General features: G+C 32.2%; 1 protein-coding gene and 1 long non-coding RNA gene across 2 annotated transcripts; one reads left to right on the top strand and one right to left on the bottom strand.

The window, feature by feature from the left end:
* Nucleotides 1-2,894: 2,894 nt before the first annotated feature.
* Nucleotides 2,895-7,047, bottom strand: LOC124896075. Its single transcript, XR_007052494.1, has 2 exons — nt 6,706-7,047; nt 2,895-4,781 (listed from the first exon to the last, which is right to left on the bottom strand). It is a non-coding gene; the product is annotated as an uncharacterized LOC124896075 (long non-coding RNA).
* Nucleotides 7,048-9,074: 2,027 nt separating this feature from the next.
* LOC124896301 lies at nt 9,075-9,595 on the top strand. The gene is made up of 2 exons (XM_047407856.1): nt 9,075-9,080; nt 9,158-9,595. Exons 1-2 carry the CDS (start codon nt 9,075-9,077, stop codon nt 9,593-9,595), a joined length of 444 nt encoding a protein of 147 aa, XP_047263812.1.
* Nucleotides 9,596-15,930: the final 6,335 nt, after the last annotated feature.

Genomic DNA, 15,930 nt, shown 5'->3' with positions numbered 1-15,930 from the left:
TGGCAAGTAGGGGTGTACAAACCAAACCGCTACGTCAAACCGAACCGATGAATCAAACCAAACTGAGGGAAAAAACCGACTTATGATTTGGTTTGGTGTTGGAAAAAAAAATCAATCATTCTTGGTTTGGTTTGGTATTAGCAAAAATAAAATCAAACCAAACTGACATAATACATATATAATTTTAATTTCTTATACGTAAAAAAATACTACTTATAATCTACTTTCTAGTTAATTTTTTATATTCAGAAAATAGATATATATTCTTGGCCTTTAATTATAATATTTGTTCATTAGTAACAAATTAATACAAAGCCTAATTTTAATATAAAAAAGGGTAAAATTCAGAACTGACATACTTGAGGCCCTAATTATTAATTTTATAGCAACAGTTTCATAATTACATTTTGTAGCAACTTGTATTATGTATTTTTAAAAATTGTTGCTATAAAAATATATATACAACTAATTTTACCTCCCTTAAATAACTGAAATTGGTTGAGATAAATATGGTATAATTATCAATTAATTTTGTAGATTCCTTTTCTGTTAAAACAACTTCAATCACGCGATTTTCGTTTTAGATTAATAGCATTGATCAAATTTCAAATTTCAGTTTTCTCCATTAACGAGTTCATCTGAGAAAAAAATAATCAAAACCTGCTTTTCGTTTTTATGAGCAATTTCGTCTAATTCAACCGTGTTTTTATGTTCAACCATTGTTGTTGTTCATATGAAATTCTATAGTATCTTCTTCGAATTCAACATCAGTTTCAAAATGAAGCATTAATTTCTTTGAATCAAATTCAATTATAGATTCTTCAGTTCAAATTGTTCGAATTCAACTATCAGTTGAAAATTGATCCGTTACTGTTGTTTAAGGTATGTAATCATTAAGTGTTTCCGGTTGGATTTTTTGTTTTAGCCATTACTGATGCTCCTATTTAGTTTCGATTTATAATCAAAGCAGGAGGAAATTCAATATATGTAACAAAAACATTTAGAATTGAACTTTTTCGTTGCAAAATTTCAGTTTAGAAGTTGTTTCAATTATTTAGATTTCATTGTTCGACTATTTATTTCAGTATCGGTTGTTGTTATTTTGATCAATTTAACAATTGATCAAATTGTGAAGCTCTCCGATTATGAAAATAATTTAAACAAATTTCGAATTGATTTGATTCAATTATTTTCTGAAAAATCCTTGATGAATAGATGATTGAATTGAGCTGCTGAATGTGATGAAATTCTATTCACACATTTCAAAATACAAATTAGGTATGCTCTATATGTATTTTTTGATATGTTTAATGTTAACACCGCATATGTATTTTTGAATTGCTTAATGTTAACACTGTATATGTATTTTTGGTTTGCTTGTCAGAATTTGAGAATGAAGGTGGCAGAAATGCGAATTTTGCGCTGGATGTGTGGACTGACTAGAGGGGATAGAGTTCGGAATGAGACTATCCGGGAGAAGGTTGGTGTGACTTCAGTGGAGTGCAAGATGCGGGAAGCACGATTGAGATGGTTCGGACACGTGAAGAGGAGGGGCATGGATGCCCCGGTCCGTAGGTGTGAGAGGCTAGCGTTGGATGGTTTTAGGCGGGGTAGGGGTAGGCCGAAAAAGTACTGGGGTGAGGTGATTAGGCGGGACATGGAACAGTTACAGCTCACCGAGGACATGACCCTAGATAGGAAGGTCTGGAAGACGCGAATTACGGCAGAGGATTAGGGCCAGTTTGGGTCGCTAGTGTAGGGATTACTTGGTGGGGGTTTTATTCCTGTTATGATTTTGTGTCCCGTGTTCCATGTTTTATTACGAATCTTATTACGAATCTGTGTGCTTTCCTCTGTTTTATATTACTTATGGGTGCCGTATTTATTTTATGTAATCTGCTTTTGTGCTTTACTATGTGTTTGTGTGGTATCTCGTGCCTTGAGCCGGGGGTCTTTCGAAAACAGCCTTTCTACTTCATCAGAGGTAGAGGTATGGAGTGCGTACATCTTCCCCCCCCCCCCCCCCCCAGACCCCACTAGTTGGGAATACACTGAGTTTGTTGTTGTTGTTGTTGTTGTTGTCAGAATTTGAGAGTATAACTGTTTTTGCTAAAAATATATTTTATACAAATTTTTCTTCGGTTAGATTCAATAGTTTCTGTATTTGCATTAAAACTTTTTTTGTGTTTGTATTTTACGTTAAACAAATTTTGTTTAAATTTATTTTTTGAATGGAAATGTTGGCTGTGTAAGTTTGTTTGCAGTTAAAGCTGAAAAGTGTTTGTTTTAACAAGTTACAATTTGACAAAATGTTTATATTTGTTTATTTTTTGGTTAAATCAAGTAGAAATGGGAAGTATACCAGTGCTTGTGAAGCACTCTGGTCGGTGGACGCATGAAAAAAACTACGAAGAAAATGTACTTGATGTTATACTGTTGAGCACATCAACAACATTCATTGAGCTACACGATGAATTGAATCTTACTTAAGTGTGGATTTAACGAGGAAACATATTCTAGTGGAATATCAAATTACTGCTAATGCAGGGCAGATAGAAATACATAATGATGTGGGTTTAAAAGTGTTTATATTTAAAAAAAAAACAGATAGAAGACATGAATTGTCTTCTTTTATATGTAAGCATTTTGGAGAATGTTTAGGGAGCAACATGGAAAGTTCATCTATATGTGTTGCTGAAAGAATAACCAATTGTGACAACATTCAAACATTGATAAATACAACAAATGAAGGATCTTTGGTGGTTTGTGAAGATACACAAGCATTAGATGTATTTGAAATGGATACTGTTGAGTTGATTATCTCAGATCCACATCACAAGCATGTTGAGGAAGATCAGGTTTACTTGAGAAATTTTTTTTTGAAGTCAGTCATGAAGGACTATTCAATTAGGGAGAAGTTTCAAACGCGAAGTAAAAGGTCAAGTAAGAAAACCTACGTACATTCTATATCACTCTGTTCTTTTCTAATATTAATTTAGATATGTATTTTGAAAATACTAAATTATGTTGTATGCAGGTATACGTTGGTTTGCAAATCAAGAAACTGCGAGTTTTTAATGCATGCATCAGGAATGGGAGAAACTGGAATGTTTAGAATAAGAGCATTCAGACCTCAACATACATGCCCGGTGAAGAACAAGATCTATCCAAAGGTGCATGCTACTAGTATATTGATAGGTGGTATGGTTAAACAAAAATTCAAGAACCACAAAATAAAATACAGTGCAACAGAAATTAAAAATGACATGAAGAAAGATTTTAGTATGGATCTGAAATACACTTTATGCTGGAGGGCGAAACAAAGAGCGTTAGAAGAGTTGAAGGGTAAGCCATCAGCATCTTATGGGAAACTATCATCATACTTATATGTATAGAATACTACCTATCTAGAGTCACATATAAGAATGAAGAAGACATATGAGAATGAGTTCTTGTATGTATTTATCGCTCAAAATGCATTCATTAAAGGATTTGATCATTATAGACCAGTTGTAGTTGTTGATGCTAGTCATCTGAGAGGAATGTATATTGGGGCATTTGTAACAGCATGTACAATGGATGGAGCAGGTTAGTATGATTTTATAATAATTTCTGCGTATCACCTGAAAATACATATCTCCACTAGATATATACATATCTGTATAAAATTACCTATATTTTCAAAGTTTCATGAATGAAAACATGTAAAATTGATTATGTTTTATAGTTATGTGTGTCTAAATTTTATTATATGTAATTGATACCATTTATTTGATAAAATATACAATTTTAATTACCTGTATATTTAATAAATACATATACAGTTCCTATATGTATTTTTATTTTACAACACATAACTATTTTGTATATACAGGTCATATATTCCCTCTGGCATATGGTGTAATTGATTCTGAAAATGATGCATCACGAACATGGTTCTTTCAAAATCTAAAGAAAGCATACGGGGAAAAATAAAACATGTGTGTTGTTTCTGATAGGAATCCAAGCATCACAAAGGCTGTTAGCGATGTCTGTTTTGCGAAAATTTTGACTTTTGAAAAAAATCGCCATTTAATTTTGAAAAGGAATTAAGAAACCTTTAAAGAGTTATTTCAAAATGATTCAAAACAGGAAAATCATTTTAATTTAGAGATTCCAAGTAAGTGATTTCTATTAACGTTTTAGGAAGGTGTTAGGCACCTAAAACGTCTGCTAGCTTGCGATTATCCGGACTGATTGAAAACGTCTTTTGACTAACTTCAGAAAAAGATTAATTTGTCGAAAAGTGATTGATTTTTGAAAAGAAAGTGATTTTGAAAATATTTTGGTGTTTATGCAAAACTAGTTTTTTAGCGACTTAACTAAGGATTTAACTAGGTTCGCCAAACACATAAGGAAAAGAAGCGTAAAGAAAAATGGAAAGGGGAGAAAGTAAGGGATTTAGGCCTACCTGTCCTAGTCTAATTGGGTTTTCGACCCATTTCACCTGTCCTAGTCTAGTTTATGAGTCGTTGGCTCGAATCTCGCTCCACCTGTATTAAATACAACTTTGGCTTCGAGGCCGAAATGAATGAATGAATTAATAAACAAACAAAATAAACGAGGACAACAACAAATAAAACAACAGACAAGACTTTTGTCTCTTATCCGCTTCGAATGTAGGATTTCAACCTCTTCTTTCTTCTTCTGACTCCCTATATTCGTATACCATGAGATCGAGATTTGAATGTTCTCAAAGAGTTGATTCGACGAGATAAATGTAATCAAGAGTTCATGACGAACTTAGCCACAACAAGTTCACATGCATCAAAATAAAGGGGAAAAGGATTAATTGCACGTTATGACCAACCGTGACTAATTACACGTTATAATCAAACTGCAAATGATAGTTTAGAAAGCTGATACCCAAGACAGTCCAAAATAACATGAAAGAATCTTAGGATTCATTATCTTATTTAAGATAGCATTTGGAAAAGAAAAAAAATAAAAAAATTCAAAGTTTCAAAGTTTGAGCATACCATATTCTTTTAAACGATGGCATCGACAAAACATCAATTTGCAAATGACAAAGAAGACACTAAACTAACTTCAGACCACAGAGTTCAATACAGAACAAATCCAGCTCAATTCTAAAAAAAAAACAATATACCAAGAACCACCAGTGTTCTACCGAATGGTATACAATTTAAATCAATGAAATTTACGGGTGTATTTTACTAAAATAGAGCAGAACCTGAAACTATAATCGAGCTGATTCGAATCAAAATCAGAAGAAAAAAGTAGTCATGGTAACAAATCAATAGCCATGAAAGGGTTCCTACAAACTTATCAGCTTATAAGACTGCCAATACGATGATCTAAAGAAGATAGATGAAGCAAAAGGTAAAGGTAAAGATACATAGCAAAACAACGTACTAATTCGAATAAGACTGTCTAAAACCAAATAAATGGTAGGTAAGTAGTCACGAAATGATTCTAAACTATTTCATCAAATTAAATATCTTGAATCAACCCTTTTCTCTCCTTGTCAAGTAATGCAATGACGTAAACCGCAAGTTATTGGGTATCCTTAGGATCAGCGTCATGACCTCATAAAAAGAACTTACAAATCTCTTTCAATATCACGAATCGGAAAGACCTTACGATTTTCAATTAAATCACGCAAACCACTATTGACCGTAGAAAAATCAAGGACAAAACAAGCTTCTAAAATTCCCACTTTTAATCCTAAAAAAAAAATCTCAAACTGCTGAAGGTTGCAAAAGTAACAAAACAAACTAAAAAATATTCGCAATAACAAGCTTAAAAGTCTAATTGCAGGCATTCGACTAATCATGGTCTTGCAAAACTTTGAGAGTTTTAGACCTTGAAATTAATAACTAAAAGAAATGTACGAACCATCCTCGGGGGAGAATATACACATAGAAATGATTTTGGATATTGACACGACCAAATCCATTCTCATGTTTAAAATTATTCAACAAAACCATTTTATTCTTTCATGGACTTCAAACTTCAAACTGAGAAGACTATTGGCCTGAAATGAACCCAAAGCAACCAATCAATCTTCAAAAATTTACTAAAAAGGGAAACACAATTAGTGAACTAAAGGAAGGAGCCAATGAGATACAATATCTTTTTGTTCTCCTCCCTATTTTGACAGGCTCAAACGAAATGGCCATCGAGGAGATTCTAGGATCTCCTGGGAACCTTTCACTGTTAGACACATTTTGGTCATTCTTTTTGACATTTGCATTGCCAAAGGAACTCGCAAAAGTGGTCTTGCTAGCGATATTGCCAGCTAAATATAAGGGCAACAACTCAAACAAAACCAACATTCAAAAAGCCAGTGAAGCGAAAAATTTGAAATAGGAATCTCTATCGAACTCAATACGTCAAACTTAGAAGCAATATACAATACAAAGCAACAAATTGGAAGATAATTAGCGATGGCAAAATCAAGTAACCAATTATGAAATTGAGACACGTAAATGAGACTGAAAACCAAATTTTAACGACTGGACCTGGCGTTTAGCATCAATTGTAATCACATGACAAAACATTCCTTCATCCAACGTATCCCACAGTCTTACAGGACCTCTACAACAGACAACCCAGCATACACGATAGTCTTAAATTGCTTAAGATAACAGACTAAAGAGATAAAATAGAAGCAATCTTAAGATTAAAGAAATAGGACGTTACCTTTCAAAGAGCAGCTTACGGGATGATGAGCTATCAGCAAAATTGTCACTACCGGAATCTCGCGACGTCGACCACCAAGTGAGTGTCTTTTTGCTTTTTCCTCTTAAGGATTTTGAAACCCCCCCCTCCCCCCCGCCCAGGTTTTCAACTAAATATTTTCAACCTACATTTAGAAACTCCAAAAAAAAAATTCCTTTCTCTGTTTTCGAATCAGAACCTCCCTCAGAAGATTTCCCTCTTTTTGAAACCTTAATTTTGGACCCTAGAATTTCCCATCCAAAAGAAAAGAAAAAGCCCCCAATTTTTCTATACTCTCCTTGTTCAACCCTCCAAACTCCTCCCCCTCCCCCCCACCGCCCCCCTCCTCCTTTTTTCAAGAAACAAAGGCCCTCCTATATATAGAAGGTGGAAGAAAGGGTCTTTTGGGATTTTAAATTCAAAATCCCTTTTCCAGCTTGGCGTTTCATCAGTAGTTGTACCAATTTGGAAATGGTGGACCAATAGAATTGGAAAAAAATAAATTCTCCCCCAGACGCAATGAGAAATCGCCAAATATGTACCTAATTCGTACCCCCCATCCCGAAATTCGTGGAGTTGAACGTTGGGGGAGACACCTGGACTGTTTCTAGAAGATTTTGGATTCTTTGTTTCTCTTAGTGACGCGTGAGATGCGTGAAGAAGGATAGGGTCGGGTTGAAGCCGGTTTTCTCGATTTTGGGTCGAAGATGTTCATCGCGATTTCGGGTTGAAGCCGGTTTTCTCAATTTTGGGTCGAGAGATATCGGGTTTGATGTTGTTATTGCTTTGCTTGGGGAGAGAAGAGGGATTACTGATGTTGGTGTTCCGCGTATTGTTGAAAATGGGTTGGACAGAAATGGGTCGCGGAGAAATGGGTTGAAACTAGTGTTGTAGTTGTTTGGCTGTTGTTTGTTAGGTTAAGGGGTGGAGATGAGAGGGTTTGGGCCGGGTATGTGGCTTTATACTGGGCTGATATTGCTGATTGGAAAAAATGAAGGCGAATGGGCCACTGGAGTTGGTTGTTGCTTGGGCCCGGAATTGTTAGTGTTGGGCCTGTTTAATTGAAAAGGGAGAAATGGGCTGCTGTTTGAAGAAAATATGAAATGGGCCCAGGTGTTTGGCAAAATTGGGTTTAAAATTGGGATGAATAGTTTAGAAAAATAGTTTCAATTAACATTTAACCCATTCTAATTAAATTTTGATCAAATTAAAAGCTAATTGGCCAAATGTATTACGATTGTGGTCAATTTTAATTTCAATTTATGATCAAATTTAATAGATTGATTAAATTGAATTGAAATTAAATACGAATTAATACTTCTTTTAATACCGAGTTTCTTGATTTAATAAAACCAAACAAGTAATTCTCCAAATAGATTATTTGTGAGAATAAATTATATTTAAATCAAGATTTAATTATTTCAATTTATTTTTTAAATAATCCTTAATTTAAAGTCCAATTTTGATGAAAATGTTCATTTAAATGACATCATTTATACAATCTCGTTTATGCAAATACGAAAAAATATATAATTATCACTTAAATGACAAATTTAGCCCAAGTACCTATTTAAAATGCATTTATTTGGAAAAAATAATTGATGTGATTTTATTTAAAAATCGAAGAAACTCGAGATTAAACGTAGTTGTGGAGGGCAAAAATTAGGTGTCAACAATGTGTACATCAATGTTCCACATTATGCATGCATGTGGCATCTATGGGGAAATGTTAATTTTTTTTAAAGAAAGTCACATGATGCATTGTCGGAGATCTTTTATACAATGGCCAAATCATATTCAAAGTCAGAATTCCACATGTTAATGAAAAAAGTTGAGGCAATTGATATTAGGGTGAAGAATTATTTGGAATTGGCTGGTTACGAAAAGTGGACTAGGTCCTATGCAACAGTTCACCAAGGCTGGACTTTGACTTCAAACATTGTGGAGTCAATAAATGGAGTACTTGTATCAGCTAGAGAACTGTCAATTTATGACTTTCTTGAGGAGGTTCGATTATTTTTTGCAAAATAGAATGGCGAAAATAGGCAACAGGCTTCATAGACCTTCACACCACTCATTGGAAAGTTTAATGACATACTCAAAGAGAACGAGACTTTGTGTACTCGTATGAGGTATGACCTTTTACATTTTGGAATTTATACTTCTGAAAAACATAATTAATAGAATAACTTCCATTAAGTTCTAAATGAATGGAAACATATAAAAATAAACTAAATGCATATGTATTTTTTAATTGAAAATAATTAACAGTGCATATGTATTTGGATGCTCTGTAAAAATATACTCTGCATATGTATTTTTACTTTGCATATGTATTTTTTTCTGCAAAAATGCTGGTGTGCTTACAACATATCGTATAATATGAATTTCATCTTTTTGTAGCATTTCATTAAACTTTTTATTTTTATATCAGGTTGTACCAACCACAAAATATGTGTATACGGTACACGACAAACAAAAACACTTCATTGTTTGCCTCAAGGAAAATAAATACTCATGTAATGCATTTCAACTAGATCAGATACCATGTGCACATGCTTGTGCGGTGTTGGAGAAGAAGAATTTTGAGAAGGGGACATACTATTGTGATTTGTTTAAGCCAAAAACTGTTTTGAAGACATATGATATTCCCATCTACCTGTTGCCACACAAAGATGACTGGCTAATTCCAGAGAGAGTACTTGGTGAAATAGTACTGCTTCCAAAATACAAAAAACCTTCAGGAAGACCTGCAAAGAAGGATCGTGGAAAATCAGGCCGGGATATATTTGGAAAGAAGAACATCAACTCATGTGGTGCTTGTGGGGCTAAGGGTCACAATAGGCGTTCTTGTAGGAAATATCGAAAATGATACATTTCTCCTTCCGTATTATAGCTTAAAACTTTATTTTCAATTTTTATAAATTTGAACTATTTTTTTTAGTTAATACATTTAATCATCATTTGACAATTGAACACTGTAAAATCTGAATTCTGTATATGTATATGTTGCAAGATCTGAACATTGCATATGTATATTGAATTTGCAGTTCATATGTATTTTTAACATTGAATATACTTTTTAGGTTAAAGTTGGTAACTTTGATTAACCAAACACTTATTTAGTTTGTAATTGTTCATTGATTTAGCCACATATGACATATTCTGCAAATCTATGTTTGAATTTCAAAATCTTAGCGCTGCATATGTATTTATATGCTAAAAATACATTTAAATGTATAATACATATGTATTTTTTATAAAAAATATTAACACTGCATATGTATTTTTGTAAAATAAAATCTCACCATAAATTACAGAACTGTATTAAAAGTTCAAATTTATCTTTAATTTAAGTTTTCATTTATAATCATATTAAATGAACTCATATCAAAATACATATTAGTTATGAACAGTATGTATTTTAGAAAAGTTTACTATTAACACTGCATATGTATTTTTAGGTTAAATTTTATTTATAATCCTTACATATTTTTTAGCAAAATAAGAACACTACATATGTATTTTCTAACATTGCATATGTATTTTTAACATAACATTGCATATTTATTTTTCTCAGCTAAAAAAAATACATATGTATTTTTTAGGCATAAAATTTCCTGCATATGTATTTTTAGCATAATATGAACAATACATATATATTTTTTTTAACTAAATCACACAGTAAAATGAAGAACACCATAAAAGACTCAGATTAAACTTCAAAACTGAATTAATTTCATTCAGTTAAAATAAGTACTATTATAACCTACAATTAGAACCACTTCAAAATATCAAAATTAGTTTGTATAATCAGTACCTACATCCATAAACCAACATCTAAACTATATAAAGTAATCAATCCATCAGCCATCATACATCAAAAACTTCAGTTACACTAGTTATTCTATTTTGCTTTGCAGGCCTCAAAGGTGCTTCGACATCACTATGAGCATTTGCGTCTTGCTTTCTGGTCCCATATTCCCACAAAAGTACAACATATCTTGTACGGAGTGCATTGGGGTCGAACTTATTCGCAAGAACTTTGTGACCATAAGAAAGACACTCCGCATATGTAACCATATAGACACCACAATCCCTACAAAAACAATAAAAAGGAACACATATGTGCTTTAATATATATTTTACAAATATACAATTTTGTTATATGTAAATTAAATAACTTATAAACTTTCGCTCGGTTGTTGAGGCAAACTCTCTTGAAATAACACATCAAACATATCTGAGGAGTCTTTGTCTTTGTATCTTGGATGGTTTTCAACATCAATTCCTTTCTTAACGTAGAAATCACAATGTTGGAGACACAATGGGGTAATCGCCGCTAATTTCTCAATGACATCAAGAACAACCGAATAATGACCAGATGATTCATATGAATCATATAGGAATATGCACCTCTCTGAGAAAGATAAAATTGCTAGCACCCAATTATGTTTTTCCTTTATATTTACTGGAATATAAATGTCTTTCACTGTATGCCATGGCATAACAGCATGCATACAGAACCCATTTATGTATTCATTAAGATGTGCCACCTATCATCCCGCCGTAAGATTTGCAGCATCCGCAGAATAAACATCATGAATAGACCTAATTATGTTCATAAAGTTGCAATCTACTGTGCTGAATTTGTAAGACCTGTTGGGGTCATACTTCAACTTCTTCCTCAAGTAGTAGAAGCAAACATCAATATGCTTCAGTAAGTAACAACACAAATTTTAGATCATTCAAACTATTTGTATACTAAATTTAGCATGTATATGTAATATAAAAATACATATGTAATTTAAAGTGTAACACGTCGTTTCTTATATAATAAGAAAATACATAGTAAAAATACATATGTGCACCTGCATATGTATTTACAAGTGCCGTAATATGTATTTTAATTAGTGCTATAAATGTAAAAAAAATAGTGTCAAAAAAAATATACTAACCGAGTTTGTCTATGACTAATCAGGGAACCCCATTGTGTAGAACCAGTTTTATTCTTCAACAGTCTCAATTCCGAAATGCACATTGGAATGGTTGATTTTCTCCTTTTATAATGATCCATATTTTCCTTTCTGTTTTTTTTTTTTTGCTAATCAGTATATGTTAAATCATGAGAACATAATGTAATTTAAAAAAAAACTTTAAACAGTTCAATAAAAATACCTTTTAGCATGAACTTTGAGAAGGTCTTCAGAAATCCAATCCATGAACTTGTTGACAATCTTCATACCCACAATCCCATCAATCGGATGATAAACAAATGGATGTTTCTGTGGGAATATAGGTATGTGCCCTTCCGAGCTCTCTGTATAGTTACATAATACAAAAAGGTAATTATTAAAAAGTATTTGCATAACATGTTACATAGTAAACTAAATATATAACTAATTGTACTTACCGATAGCTGAACCAAATTTCATCGTGTAAGGTGACTCGTTGAATTTGGATGGTCGCCTAATCCTTAACTTTGGAATAGGAGTTTGAAGTTCACGATTAACAGAAGAATGAACAATGATGCTTTTACTACTGTATACATTCAAACTAGGAAGCAAGTCATCAGGGATTGTGTCTTGTGAATCGGGTCAAACTGTTTCATCCCTTTGTTCATCAGTGGTTAATTCTTGTATTTTAGGAGTTGTCATAATCTGCTCCTCCGTACCAAGATCAACCTCTCCGTGCATGTTTGATTTAGAGCTCGATCCAACGTTCTCTTTGTTTTCCTTCAAAAATGAAAAATAATTTATTTTTTTTATATCCAAAATAACCCACATAACTTCAGATATGTTCATAATACATACCTGACAATGATCTTGAACAACAGATTCAGACTTTTCATCATTAAAATGTTCATCGCTTTGTTCTTCTTCACAAGTTGCCAATGGATGTCTCGTGATGCCTTCTCTTCAGTATGCAGTAAGACTTGGTAACAACTCATCTGGAATTGTAAACTGCAAATCAGATAAATTTGTATCATCTAATTTCTCATCAGTGATCTGCAATAGAAATAAAAGAAAATATATAATTGTCTAATGGATTGTTATTATTTTTACATCACATAAACTAAAGTTCAATTCATTATACATACTCGATCTTCATGATGAACAATCTTCTCAAAAAGATTATAATCCAAATTTATACTTTGGAGAAGCTCATCAGGGATTAAATGTTGAGAATCAATTTCAATGTTTGTTGTATCTGGATACAAATCAGTGCAACCTTTGCAAACAAGCAAAAAAAATTAAAACAACTTTCAACAAAAATTCAATTGTATATGTTTATACGGGTCTATATATAAAATAACATATAATTGCTCATATTTTAGTTATTTTTTACCTTTGTACCATCCTGATTCTCATCCAAATTCTGATCAACAGAAGGACTGAATTGTTGTGGTGATGTTTCGACACCAGCATAATCCATCTGTTGTGCTTCAACCTCTGTATCTTTACGTTGTTGCTACAAGTATAATTTGAATAAACTATTATTATTTGATTTCACTTAATATGTATATACCAACCCACTAAAAATACATAGTGTTGAAAAATATATTTTTTGACACACTGCATATGTATTTTGTATTACATTTCATATGTATTTTCGAAAAGCAAAGTATATGTATTTTTTTGTATAAACTGCATATGTATTTTTAGCAATATACTGCATATGTATTTTTTTTACATACTCTGCATATGTATTTTCACATACTCTGCAAATGTATTTAGCAAAATACATTTCTTGACACGCTGCATATGTATTTTGTGTTACATTTCATATGTGTTTTTGAAAATCAAAGCATATGTATTTTTTGTATAAACTGCACATGTATTTTTAGCAATATACTGTATATGTATTTTTTCACATACTCTGCATATGTATTTTTTTAATACTGTGAATATTATATAATAATAAAACTTTTACCTTGTTATGTTCAATTTCTTTGACCATTTTTTTGAACTTTTTCTTCACTAATTGACGAATTCGAGTAAACTCTTCACAAACTTCTTTAAACTCTTGACGAACCTGTATTCATACAAATTCAGTAAACACAAACTTTTAAATGTAAAACAAACATTTGACCAAAAAAATTACCTCTTCGCGGAATGCATCGAAAACTTTCTTAGAAATAAATGCTCCTTTCTCAACATGACTCTCACGCTTTGACACGGCTACTTCCTCTACATGACTATCTGCCTTTGACTGTACCTGAAGAAAAATAACCCTAGCTGTTTGCTTCCCTTTCTTGGTTATTGAAGAAGAAGCCTGTCGTGTTGGAATTGGCTTGAATACTGGTGTCTTCATTATAGCAGCCTTTGCAGCACGAGGAGGTGGAGTCCTCATTTGGGTATGCTCGTCAACAATATTGACTTGCATTTTCCCTGAAGGTTTCTTCGCTGCTGGGGTTGATGAATCCACCTTCTGTTTCTTCTTTGAACGTTCGTTGATATTTTTTGGTGGTGGATCCTGGAAGTCATCGTCAGAATCAACTGAACGTTCATCTTTAGTTACATCCTTTTGTGGTATTTCAAGCTTTGCCAATTTCATTTTAGTTGGCTCTATGTTCTTAAATACAACCTACGAATATGTTAAATAATATGTTAAAGAATATGTTAAACAATTGTAAATGAAAAAGAATATATATATATATATATATATATATATATATATATATATATACATACACACAATACAATACATATCAATACATATATATTTATTCACAACAAACCTTTCCATTGTCCTTGAACATAGCATTCATCAAAAACTCATAGAGTGGACGAAGTACAATCGTCTTCTAATTTAATAATCGGGGAATCTGATTCTCACCCTTCAATGCAATCTTTGGTGGGACATTTGAACAACACTCATATAGCCACACTTGAATAGCCAGTGGCATTCCCTGAATCAAATAAAATTTTCCCCCAGTTTTCAACTGGTTGTTCAAACTTCTGGCCAGATCTTCAAAAGATAAAGAACCCCATGGAAAATCCTTATACCTACCACTATCTACCAAATCAAAATGAAAATGGGGTATAACAACAGTGTCAATGTTAGACAACACAAATGAATGCAGGAAATACAGAATTGCAAATTTCTCAGCATCCTCATCATTGTTCTCCCCCCATACTTTCTCCGTGAATGCTACAAATAGTTGCTTTTTCTGTATAATTTCTGCCCTATTGAAATACTTTTCAATCATCCTATTTAGTACACCCTCATAAAAAATAAAGTCATACCTATTAGACACACAATTCAATCCAGTTATGATAGCAAATCTTGAAAGTTTTCTGACAAGAAATATTTCCTCCCGCATCACCTATACAAAGTAAAACTACCACTTCTTAATCTGTAAACAAAATTCAATCAAACAAAAAAAAAAACATATAACATGCATATATATTTCAGATGATTAAAATGCATATGTATTTTGATCAAATCATAACTGCAATCAACACTGAAAAATACATATCAAATGTACTAAAAATATATATAGACAATAGATTGTTATGGTAATTAAACTAAAATAACATGCATCTGTATTTTGACCATATCAAAAATACAACAAACGCTGAAAAATACAAATACTCAAAAATGCATATCAACTATACTAAAAATACATATAGGTCAAAATTATTCAGCTGTACTAAAAATACATATCAACTATAATAAAAATACATATCAACTATACTAGAAATATATATATCCAAATACTATTCATGAGTAGTTAATTCAACAATATATTTTCACATAATCCCTAAATATCATCATAACAGAAAATACATAATTACTTGAACACAAACAAAAAAAAAAAATACATTGACAAACAAAAAAAATACCTCTTCCTCACTTTCTTCTTCAGATTCATCATAAGATTTGTCAACATCGTCTTCAATTTTTTTAGATTTCCTTTTCTTCTCGTACCATTTTTTATTTTTTTGATCCTTTGGAGAAGGAGTTTTCTTCAACCCTTTTTTTAAAAAAAATTTCTGTCATCTTCACTTCGTCGTTGCGAAACTTCGACCTAATCTCTTTCGATCTTCCAGATTTCCTCAACTGTAAAGGATTTGAAACAACAGTAACTAAATCTTCTTGAGTAAACCAAAGACTAAAAAATGGTGTATCAGACACTAATTTCATATTCCTTATACCACTGTTTGTATGTGTTTTCGCAGTGTGTTCATCCATTAAAACACA

This window comes from Capsicum annuum, chromosome 2 (genome assembly GCF_002878395.1).
Source record: "Capsicum annuum cultivar UCD-10X-F1 chromosome 2, UCD10Xv1.1, whole genome shotgun sequence".
Classification (NCBI taxonomy): Eukaryota; Viridiplantae; Streptophyta; class Magnoliopsida; order Solanales; family Solanaceae; genus Capsicum; species Capsicum annuum.
The sequence above is the reverse complement of the archived record's forward strand: the minus strand, read 5'-3'. Positions and strand labels throughout refer to the sequence as shown.